At 61.5% G+C, this 11,703-nt stretch overlaps 1 protein-coding gene across 1 annotated transcript; it reads left to right on the top strand.

Annotated features, from left to right (window-relative positions):
- The first annotated feature begins 665 nt into the window (after nucleotides 1–665).
- Nucleotides 666–6,764, top strand: LOC112124765 (P43 5S RNA-binding protein-like). The gene is made up of 9 exons (XM_026654700.1): nucleotides 666–824; nucleotides 1,309–1,409; nucleotides 2,044–2,137; nucleotides 3,254–3,342; nucleotides 3,704–3,777; nucleotides 4,173–4,253; nucleotides 5,140–5,384; nucleotides 5,968–6,021; nucleotides 6,444–6,764. Exons 1-9 carry the CDS (start codon nucleotides 666–668, stop codon nucleotides 6,762–6,764), a joined length of 1,218 nt encoding a protein of 405 aa, XP_026510485.1.
- Nucleotides 6,765–11,703: the final 4,939 nt, after the last annotated feature.

Here is an 11,703-nt window from a genome sequence, read left to right as displayed (position 1 = left end):
ACCTGCCCACGGTCACCCAGCAGGCCAGTGGCAAAGCTAGGGACAGAACCCAGCTGTCCTGAGTCACCTTAACCACGGAGCCAGGCTGCCGTATCACGACAGATGGGCCCAAGCTGAGAATTCCTGACTCACAATCCAACCCCCGGCCCCGAGAACAGGGAGGTGCTTGGGGTCGGTTTGATCCATTTAGATCCCCGGCTGAGTTTGGATTACGTGCACCTGCAGCGGTGGGGCTGCTCAGAGCCAACTTGCAGGGGGAGCTTGGGGGGTGCTGCTTCTCCCCCGACAGGAGCTTGGGGCTAGGGCTTCTATAGGGGCAGAGAGGTCCCTAGTGGAGTTTTCAAAAGCAGGCAACGCACCTAACTCCCCTTGAAGCTAATGGGAACAAGCCCCCTAAACACCTGCTCCCCCAGGCCCTCTGCTTTCAAGCCTTCTGCAGGGGATGGTGAGTCCCGCTCCACCCCTGCTGGCTTTCCACTAATGATGTGACTACATTAACCCTGCTCCCCCTCTCCCCCCGCCCCTGACTGATGGGATGGGAGTCAGCTGCAGCCCCTGTGGGAGGCTGAGTATAAAGATGGGAGCTCAGCAGCAAACTGAGGGGCTATAGGGTATTCCAGGCAAAGAGAGAGGGGTGTGTGGGTGCTGCAAAACTCCAACCCCCCATGGCTGAGGCAAGGCTGCAGGAGGAGGCTGGGGGAAGCAGGACCTCCCTTGGGGGGGTTTTGGCCTCTGACCTCTTTGCCTGCCCCCACAAGGAGTGCGGTGCTGTGTTCGGCAAGGAGAGGAGGCTCCAGAAGCATCTTGCTGTGCACATGGGGGAGGTAAGAGGGGGACCTGCTCCCCTTTAGAAAGGTGGGGAGAGGGCTGCCCTGCTCAGTGGCTCCGACGAGCCTGTTACCTGCTCTTCTTGTGGCAAGGAGCACTGGAGTTGCCTGAGTCAGCCCATGAGCAGGGGTCTGAAGCAGGTGGGTTGGCTGCTTCTCTTCATCCTAGAAGTAACAGAGATCTAGTAGGGTGGAGCTGCTTCAGAATGGGACTGGGGGTGGGGACATGCCGATTAACCCTTTCTAAGCCTGGGCTGTGGCACTCCTGGGTAGCAAAGCCACGGCTGGATTGCACCCCAGTGCCTGGCTACCAGCCCTCCTGCATTGGGTGTCTTGTCTAAGCCCCATGTTTGTCTGGGATGCCTTTTATCTTCCTCCCCCCCCACCTCCTTGATTATTGTAACACTGTCCGTGGCCTGTCCCTGAGTGTGAAGGGGTCTGGGAGGGTGGTGCAGTCCCTCACCAAAGCATGTCTCTGCAGACGGCTCCGCTGAGTGACCAGGCTGGCCGTGGCAAGAGAGTCCGCCGCAGAAGCTCCCTGCAGACGCCCAAGCTGCAGCAGGGTGCTGCCAGGCTGAACAGGTAGGGCTGGGGGGAGGGGGCTTGTCGTTTCTCTCTCCTCCCTCCTGTTGATCAGCGCCCCCCCCCGGGGGTCTAATGGGCCTTGGTGATGCCTAGTGGGGCTCTCAGAGTGAGCCCTCTGGGGAGGGAAACAGGAGGCAGGATTGCCCTGGTGCCAAGTGAGCTCTGGGCCCCATTGTGCCAGGTGCTGCCCTAACACCTAGCAGGAGAATCCCTGCCCTGGAGGCGATACGTGTCAGTGACAAGACTGACCAAGGGGGAAAGGGAAACTGAGGCACACAGCGGGGAAGGGAGTTGCCTGTGGTCACACAGCAGCTCAGTGGCAGAGCTGGGAGTAGAACATGGTCTCCTGACTCCCGGTCCAGTGCCATCCCCACTAGGCTGTGCTGCCTGCCACTGACCTGGCCAGGCTGTGGGCTGATCTAGTATCCAGAACCCTCTCCTCTCTTCTCCCCTCTCTCTTCCCCCCCCCCCCCCCCCCCCCCCCCCCCTCCGGGCACCTATCCCTGCCTTATGTTCTTAACTACACACCCCTTTCCTTTGGCTAACTGGCCTGGGCTGTGCTGAGCCGGCCTCATGCCAGAGGGCTTGGAGCGAACACCTGTCTATCAGCCGTGTCTCCACATTTCTCCAGCTGCTTGGATGTGGACTGCAAATCTGCCTTTGTGCCCAAGAACCACCTGCCAAAGCACTGCAGGGCCCAGCATGGTGCGGAGAAGTCCTTCCAGGTAGTGCACGCTGGTGGCAAGGTGTTAACGAGGTGGGGTGTTGGGTCAGGGAGAATAGCTAGCTAGTGAGTGAGGTGGGGGGTCTGGTCACAGGTGGCTCCAATGGGCTCTTGAACTCTGACTCCTGTTGGGTCTGAGGTCAGCCGTGCTGATGCCTGGGCCATCCCTTTCACTCGGGGGCCTGGAGGGCCATCGCTCTGGTAGCCCAGATAGCCCCCTAGGCAGGAAGTGATGCCAACAAAGTCCCTTCTCTGGGCCGACTCCCCTTCTCCTAACCGTGACTTGGAGCAGCACCTGTGTGGGGCGGGTCTTCATCTGTTGGGTGATCCTGATGGGGCGTGAGCCTTGGCACCGGGGGCTAGGGGAGAGGGGGTGGGGATCATCCCAGTGCCCCTATCCTAGTGTATGGGTCTCGAGGCGGGGATGTCAGCATTAGCCAAGCTGTGAACAGTGGGGCTTGTGGGCAGGACTGGATTCTGGGTCTCCTGAAGCTGGTGGAGTCTGTTCCTTCTGTGACCACACGAGGGCACCAGAGGTCACGGCTCTGGCTGCCCTGTAAGATGGCAAGGGAAGGCCTAGACCAAGGGGGCTAGCAAGGGGCCCCTGCACCAGGTGCCTGGGTTAGGCACAGCCCCTGGCACGCGTGTGACATGATCCTCCCCAGAGAAGCAATTCCCCTCTGCCCTTACAGTGCCAGCGAGCCTGGTTTGTTACCCCTGCCTAGCCCAGCGTGGGCTGGAGCCGCAGGTCTGGTGTCAGACCCTGCCTGGCCTTGCAGCCCTGGAGCCCGTAGCATTTGCAGGGTCGCTGGTCGTCTCAAACTGCCTGAAAATGGCTAACGGAGAGAGGAGAAATTCTCCCCTCTGTGCTGGATGCTCTAAATGGCACCGGCAGATGTTTGATTCCCTGCCCCAGGTGTCGACTGCCTGGAGCTCCCTGATCAACCTCTGGGGCCTCCATGCTGCTAACACCCTTCCAGAGCCCCCCAGACCTGCTCGGTCCCATACGTGAGGGGCACTGGGCTGGGGGGCCCTGGGAGGCTGGAGGGGAGGGGGATCAAAGTGCATCATGGAGGGGGAATTGGGTCTGGTTGACTTGTCTCTCCTGCCCCTCCAGTGCGGCTACCAAGGCTGTGAGAGCACCTTCAGGAAAAAGAAGGCCCTCCGGGCCCATTGGACCGAGCATACCACGGTGCTGCCGTTTGTGTGAGTGTCTCCTGTGCCCCTCGGGTTGGGGGTGGCCGATGCCATGAGACAGGAGACCCCCTGGTGTGGCGTCAAGCAACACCTCCCAACGCGAGAGGGCTGGCTGAGCTGGCCCGTGCCAATGGCGGCTGAGTGCAGAGGATTTGCCATATCTGGTATTGGGCGCTGTCCTGGGCCGGATACTGAAGCTGGCCGGGCCAGTGGCCTTCTCCAGCTTGGCGTAGCCTATACGCTGGCCTTTCCCCTTCTCAATTCACTGCCACCCGTTGGCTGGGTCTCTCTGGATTAGCCTGGGACATCTCCTTTCAGACATGGGGAGAGCCATGCCCCTCCCCTCACGAGTGGGGTGTGCTTCGTTCAGGTGCCAGGAGCCCGGCTGCACCATGAAGTTTGCCAGCGCTGCCAAGAGGAAAGCTCACCAGAGGACACATGCCGGTGAGCGGCTTTGCCTGGGGTGGGTGGGGGAGTGTTGGGGACCTGCTGAATGGGAGGCTGTGGTTGCTGGCTTGACAGTCTGTGGCTCCCCGTCCACTGTGGACCTCTGCACCAGCCTCCCCAGGCTGGGATGGGGACATCCCTTACAGCTCCTGCTTCTCACTGGCACAGCCGCCCCCTAGACACAGCGTGGCAGTGCCTGGAGGAGAACTAGCACAGGCTGAACTCCGTGGTGGGAGGTGCCCTGCTGGTGTGTGGCTCTGAGCACATGGTGTCAGTGCTGCAAGCCGGGCTCAGCAGCCACCTGGAAACTCCTGTGGTCCTGCGGTGGCTCCTTCCAGCCCAGTTCAGCATCTCTCTCCACCTGCTGATCCTCCTCCATGTCCCTCTTCCAGGATACCTGTGCCCCCAGCCGGACTGCGGGACTGTCTTGTCCACCTGGACGGCGCATCAGAAACACCTGCAGCAGCATCCTGGTAAGGCAGGTGTGTAGGGGAGCCACTTGCACTCATGCAATCTGGGTACCAGATACCAGTCTGCCTGCATTTCCCTGGGCAAGCACTGAATGGGTGGCATCCCAAACCAAACATCGCTAGCTCGTAATATCAGCAGGCTGGGAGGTCACCTTATCAGCCCCAGCAGGTGGTGGGGAGGTCTCCCTTCTCCATGCAGTGGCTAGGGAGGAGATGTGACTTGAGAAGCCCAGGGCTTCGTTTCTCTCCTAATCAAGGTCTCCCTTTCTCTGGGCATCACCGGAGATCATAGTGGAGGCAAACGATGGGGGACCTGGCAGTAGGTCAAACCCCAGTGTCCTGCTGACCTTCAGTCCTGGCTGGTCTGGCCACACCTGGCATCCTTGCCCCATGTTCTCCTGGTGGGGCTTCCACCTCGCTTTGGAGGCTGGTGCTAAGAGTGGGATCGGCCGCCTCCCCCAGGCGAGCAGAGACAATTGAGTCCTAAGGCTGCCCTGCTGTAGCTACTGCTGTACTCTGGATGGGCTATTCAATAACCTGCTCATCCTTCAGACCTATGGCCCTCCTGGGGTAGGTGAGGGCTTTCAGCTGCTGCCTCTGCCCTTCCTTGGGGCTCTGGATTCTGTGGGGGCCATCGGATACTGATTCCGCTGGCCTGGGGCAGTCCTGTGTCACTCCAGCCAGTAGAACTTGTCCCATCAGGCGGGCTCCAACCACCCCTCAACTCCCGAGTAACTTCTGCTGAGAGTGAACTGGACGTGGCCACCCTCCACCGCCACATCCTCTCTGGGGAGGGGGTGGGGGTATGAATCCCCGAACTCCTGGGAAGCACCAGGGCGATTGGGGTGTTGGTTCTGTCTGGGAGTTCAGCCTGTGCTCTCCCGCCCAGTGGAGTACAAGTGCCAGCTGTGCCCGAAGATCTTCAAGAAGCCGGGCGGCCTGCGGCGGCACAAGTCCTTCCACAGCCGGCAGAAGCGGGCGCTGCCGAAGCCGACGTGGGCGTGCCCCAAGGCTGACTGCCAGGCCTCTTTCACCACCATCTTCAACCTGGAGAGCCACATCCGGAAGGTGCATCTGCAGCTGCTGAAGTATCGTTGCTACTTTGCTGGCTGTGAGAAGGCCTTTGCCATGCGGGTAAGGAAGCAGCGGGGTCTCTAAGCTTTGGGGATGGGGGGGGCGGGGCGGCATGGGGCATAGAGCTGGTTGGTGGGAGCTGTGGGGCATAGAGCTTAGGCATCTCTACTAGCAGCAGCCGAAGGATTTGTGTGTGGAGCTGGCTGAAAATGGGCTTTTTTTCTATGGGAAAGTTCTAGGAAGAGGGCTTTTAACTTGGCCAAAAAATCAACCCCCCAAATATTTAACTTGGGAAATGCTGTCATAGTGCCTCATGGGAATTGTAGTTCCATTTCCTCATGCTCCTATTGGCCTTTCTAGGCAGGGCTCCCTGGGTGGACTACATTTCCCATGATGCACCAAACTTCCCCCTAATTAGGGGAGCAGTTGCATCATGGGAGATGTAGTTCAGCAGGTGACCCTGGCCCATAGTGGAGACAGGGATCAGGAGGAAATGGAACTAAACTCCCATGAGGCACTGCACTGGAATACCCAGTCAACCCTAAAATATTTGAATAAGAGGGTTTTTTTTGGGGGGGGGGGGATCTTTAACCAGGGTGAGCAGGGGTCTGTGCTAGGCAACTTACTCCTCTTTCCTTGGCAGGAGAGTCTAATCCGGCACCTGACGGTCCATGACCCCACAAAGAAGAAACTGAAGGTAATTGGCCCATGCCAGAGCGGGTCCATCACAGGCCCTTCCTGAAGTAGCAAAATCTCTCTCTCAAGCTGGGGTCTGATCCCAAATGGGGGGGGGGGGCTCCACCCTTCTACCCCAGTGGGAAGTGGGGCATGACCCCCCATTGCTCAAACATGGTTAGTTGGGAAAGACCCTCTAGCATCAAACCCCCACCATAGGCGCTGCCATGGGAGAACATCTCCCCTGAGCGCTCTGGGGTGTGGCTCCACTGGCACCGGTTACAAAAGAAGCTTGTTGGGGAGGGGCAGGGGTTGCTGGGGGTGGGGGGTGCCTTATAATGGGACATGGCTGAGCTGGGGAGCAGGGCCTGGGGTGGGGGAGCCCCTGAGGCGCTGGAGGCCCAAGGGGGAACAATGCCCTGAGCCCCACTCATCTCTCTGCAGCCGCAGCGCTGCCGGCCCAGCAGGAAGAGCCAGCAGCGGCTGGGCGCCCGGCAGCGGGTGCTGGTGGAGGAGAACCTGAGCCAGCTCTTCAGCCAGAAGCTCTATGTGCGACTCAAGCGCAGCCGGTCGGGCTTCCCGGCGGGGGAGGACGGCCCCGGGCGCCTGGGCCACACGCTCCTCCTGCGGGTCAAGGCCAAGCTGGAGAGCGACCTGTCAGGGCTCTTCAACGAGCGCCCCGGCCGCCATGCTGTGGAGCCCGAGGTGAACCTCAGTGCCCTCTTCCAGCTGTCCCCGACCATCAGGCCGCAGGAGGTGGCCTAGAGCCAACATCCCACCCAGGGAGCTGCCGCCCGGCACCGAGCAGGGGGGCTCTGGAGCTCAAAGGCCGGGCAAGACACTACTTTTGGCTGGTATTTGCTTTAACTCTTAATTTGACCCTGGAATGGGGGGGAGGAAAGCTCCCTGGGCAGGAAGAGACTGGCCCAGCCAGCCGGGCAAATGAACCTCCTTTTTCTGTTGAGTTTTTTTTCCCCGGTAGGGGGTGTCTTGGGTTTAAGCAGGGGTCAGGGCTGTCCCTGACCCTGGCGAGTGTGTGGGTTCTTGCTGCAAGGACGGGCTGGGTTTGGGGGGTGCCTGGCCTGTGACCACCTGCAGGTGTGACAGGTGGGCCAAGCGCTCCCAGCTGGGGCTGCTGTGAGCAATAAACACTTGCTGGAAAGCTGAGCCCATGTCTCCTCTGGTCTTTCCTCCTCTGCCCCACCCGGTCTCTTAGCTCAGGGCCTGGGGGGGGGGGGGGGCACGAGGTGCTAACCACACACCCCAGCTGTGTTCCTAGGGCTGGGGGGTTGCCTTGGGCTCTGTGGACAGAGCCAGCCCCAAGCTCTGGGGAGGGTGGTGGTCACGGAGCAGAGCTAGAATCAGCAGCTATTCCTGTTCCAATGGTACAGACTGACATCTCCTGCCACTCCCCTGCACCCCCCCCCCAGCCTCTGGGGGTCTCCAGCTCAACCCTCTGAGGAGGTAGGGGCCATGCTGCACAGGGAAAGCCCCCCATAGGTCACTCATGGGAAGTGGGACCCTATGCTCCCCATGGCAGGGGGTCTGGGGGTAGGGAGTGGCTGGCAGCCTGGTGCCCTGCTGCTGCATCGGCCATGTTCACAGTGGAGTAGCAGGGAGGCAGTGAGGGTGTGGACGGTGGCTGATCCAGCCGTGCCACTCCATGAAGCAAGAACTCTCCTGGCTGTCCAGCCCCAGGTGTGGGTCCTGTGGGGGTGGGACTCTGCAGTCAGGGTGGGGAAGGGCCCCTGGCTGCAGCATGGGTGAGCCATCTCATGCCACCTCCTGTACCCTTTCTGGGCTGGTGCATGGAGCCAGGCACAGACGCAGGCTGGTTCAGGCTCTGGGTGGGGTAGGGGGAGCTGAAGTGGGTAGTCCCTGGAGCACCCAGCAAACAGCTCTGCCCTAAATGCTCATTTGCTGAGCTGTGAGTGCAGGATCAGCTGAGTTGGCGGGGGGGGGGGGGGGGGGGGGGGGGGTGTGTGAGATGCCCAGCATCGCTCCCCAGCTGGGGAGGGCCGAGGGCATTGTAGGAGCCTGATGCTGAATGATGCCCCCATGCTCGGGCTTGGACAGAGCCTTCCCTGGGAGCCCCTTCAAGCTCTCCCCTCCCTGGCCTGCTCCCCCAGGGGGCTGGGCATAGCCCAGGACTCCCCCCTCCTTACTAGGCAATGTGAGGGGGTGGGCCACGCTGGCATCCTTGATGCAAATCTGGAGCCCTATTAAGCTGGGGCTCAGCCCCCAAGGGCAGCCAAGTTGAGGGGTCTGTGGAAGGACTGGGAGCTGCCTTGAAGGGGTGCCTGTGGGGCTGGCATGGGCATTGTTGCTCCCCATGTGGCAAGGGTCTGTGATCTGGTTCGTGCTGCCCTGGCTGCAGGGAAGCCTGCTCCAGCACCGAGGGGTCTGGCTCTGGGGGGGCAGTGGGTGTAGGCTGAGTTCTTCTCTTCCCCTTTCCCCCCCCCCCCCTTGAGCAAGAGGCAGTGGGGGCATCCCCCGGTCCATTGCCTCCCCCCTCCAGAGTTCCCCAGGCAGGTGACTCAGTGCAGTGGGGGTGGCTGCCTCTGACTCAGCTCTTGCAGGGAGGGGACCTGACCTTGATCTGGGCCTTGTGCTGCACCAGCCTCCTGGCCCCAGCTGCTCTCTCTCTTTTCCCTCCCTCCCCCCCGCCCTGCCACTTCCCGGAGCCAGGGCTTGCCCTCTTCTCTCTCCCCCCACCCTTGGCAGGGGATGAAGTGCTACCCCTAGGCTGTGAATTCTCCACCGGGGGCCAGCAGAGGGTGAACAGATAGCAAGTGTGGAAAATCAGGACACTTTTGGGGGGAGGTCGGGGGGCGGGTGTAGAGGGGCCTCTATAAGACACAGCCTCTAATAGGCTGTCTGGTCACCCTAGGAGGTCTTCTCTCTCTCTCTCCTCCCCCCCACCCCATCTCCTGGTACTGATCACAGATGCAGAAGTGCAGAGCTGATGCTCCTCCAACCTCACCCACAGCTGTGCCCTCTATTATCCCAGCTGGGGCTGTCCCCTACCCCCCCTCTCTGCAAGTGCATGCTGTGAGCTGGGGCCCCATGGCTTTGGACAGATGTGAATTTGCACATGGGCTGGTGTCAGGGAAGTATTCTCCACGGCATTGCCCAGCCCAAGGGGGCAGTATCTGGGAGGGCGTTGCATGCTCCTAGAGGCACCGATCCAACCTCACAACACTCCATAGGGGGCTGGATACACAGGAATCGCTTCCCTTCAGTGCTGAAACGCAGCCCCCTCGGGGGCGGAACAGGGCAGCTTGCAAACAGCATGCAGCAATGGGGCCTGGCTCTTTGGGACAGGAAGTGAAGAATGCCCATAGTTGGTGGGTTGGGGTTTGGGGGCAGGGCAGGGCTTGTGGTGGAATGGGGCTGGGATGTGGGGCAACACAGGGTGGAAGGGGCTTTGAGATGAATGAGGCTGGATTGGGATAGGGATAAGCATTAATGTTAATGGATGCCTTGCTGGCCGCTTTTCCCCCCCCCCCCCATCCCCAAAACTGGTAGTGTCCGTGCAGGGAAAGGGTTAATGCCAAGCAACTGCTCTCCTTAAAGTCTGGACACACATGAGCAGAAACAGCTGGTGATGGGGGCGGGGGGGCAGGGGAGGGGGATAAGAGGCTGGGGACTTGGGGGGGGTGGTTATGGGGGCAAGGATACTGGGGGATGGGGAGGGAGCTAGGGTGGGGACCGTGGAGGCTGTGCGTGTGAGAGACGAGCACTTGTCTGTCAGTGGGTTGGTATGCAGGTGTGCTTTGAGGGTGTGTGGGAGGCTGGGGGGTGTGCATAGGGGGCTGGGGGAGTGAGAGGTGTGTGAGGAGGATGTGGTGGGGCTGGGGTGTGCATGGGAGATGGGGGTGCATAGGGAGGCTGGGGGTGCAAGGGGGGCCCGGGGGCTGCAGTGTGCATGGAGGGGTGCATGAGGAGCTGGGGTGTGCATGGGAGATGGGAGTGCAAGGGGGCCTGGGGGCTGCAGTGTGCATGCTGTGTAGCAACACCTCTCCCCTGTTCACGGGTCTCGGCGGCTCCCCCAGGCAATGGCGCGTGGGGATGGGCGAGCGCTGGAGATGCTTTCTGGGCACATCCACACACGTCCCCCCCCCTCCCCCCATGTGTCAGGGAAGTGCTGAGCTCGCCTGTGATGGGCAGGAGCTGGAGCAGCTCTGAGGGGGGGCCGCACTTTGCGGCTAATGCAAATGGGCCTGGCATTTGCCTAGTGGTTTGGAAACGGTCCCGTCCTCCCTCGCTCTGGCACCTTCCCAACTCTGTCTTTAGGGGCTGTGGGGGCCGGCTTGCCCGTTTAACCCTTCGCTGGCGCCATGCTCCCGCCTGGCGAGGATCGAGGTGCGTTGGCTGAGCGGGGCCGGGCACGGCCCTGGCACGCAGCAGGGTGTCTCGCCCTAGCCCATCGCCCCGAGGGACGGCTGCACAGCCCTGCGGGGTTGGTGTGAGGAAACGGGGCTGAGGCCACTGGATTCGCTCCACTTGTGCCCCTAAGGGCACGTCTACACGGCAGCTGGGAGCGTGCGCCCCAGCTGGACTAGCCAGATGCACCTGAGAACAAACCTCCCCAGCCCCCTGTGTACGTGTGCAGGCAGGTAGCCTGACCTGCTGCCCGTGGTTGTGCTGCCACGTTTCGCATGCCAGCGCGTCTGCCCAGTGTGGATGGCTCCTAAGAGCCAGCACCAAACCTGTAGGGCAAGCGCATAACTCCAAACAACCCTCAGGCCCTTCCTGGGGCCATGTACAGTGCCTAGCGCACAGGGGTCCTGTGGGCCCTACAATAACAGAGTCACAACACCCACTGAGGGGGGAAACAGCCCCCCCCCCCAATGCTATCTCCCTTCTCAGAAGACCCTGCCCTCGGTGAGCAAAGGGAGCGGCTCTGGGCAGAAGAGAATTCGCTCCCGAGCCCCATTCTGCAAATGCAGGTGGTCCGGGAAGGCCCCCGTGCGCCGTATGGAGTGGAACACGCTGCAATGATTCCAGCCTTTGTTTGCGTTCACGGTCAGATTCTTTTTCCTTTGAAAGGCGGCTCACGCTGGGCATTGAACGCTTTCAGGTGGTGGGGATGTGTTTTGAAGGTGGTTTTGCCCAGCTCCGGGCGTTTGCTGCTGCGGGCTGGGATCAGGGCTGAACTCGCGAGCAGGACGGGCCACGGTGAGCCCTTGGGTGGGGAGAGCGCCAAGGAAAACCTCTCCTTGCAGCCAGTGCTGGCCCCGGGGCGGGGCAGGGGGCTCAGTAGGGGACGCTCTCCCCTGGTGGTCAGTGCTGTGGTGAGGGAAAGGGGGGTCAGCACTTGCCCCAGTGGGGTGCTAGGGGGCGCTGTGCTGCAGGGAGCAGGTTAGGGGCCTGCTCCCCTCCCAGTCAGTGCTGGCTTGTGGGGTCGAAGAGCATGGGGGGCTGTCTCTCCATCCGGGCATGTTCCAGGCTGGTGCTGGGAGGAGGGGGTACAGCCCTGCCCTGTGGATAAGCCCCCCCCCCCCATGAGGGCAGGGGCTCCCCCCACCCCCATGGCTCCCCCCTCAGAGCCCAGCACGAGACTGAGGTCTCTGTTCCCAAGCCCTGGCTGGAGCCCAGCCGAGATGTGCTTGTCCCTGCCTGGCCGGAGCCCTGAGTGTGATGCATCCTGACAGGTCGGGAAGCTTCCCAGCTGCCCCCAGGTGAGAGCCGGGCCTCAGCG

This window comes from Terrapene carolina, unplaced genomic scaffold (genome assembly GCF_002925995.2).
Source record: "Terrapene carolina triunguis isolate 2854851 unplaced genomic scaffold, T_m_triunguis-2.0 Scaffold193, whole genome shotgun sequence".
In the NCBI taxonomy this organism is placed as follows: Eukaryota; Metazoa; Chordata; order Testudines; family Emydidae; genus Terrapene; species Terrapene triunguis.
The sequence above is the reverse complement of the archived record's forward strand: the minus strand, read 5'-3'. Positions and strand labels throughout refer to the sequence as shown.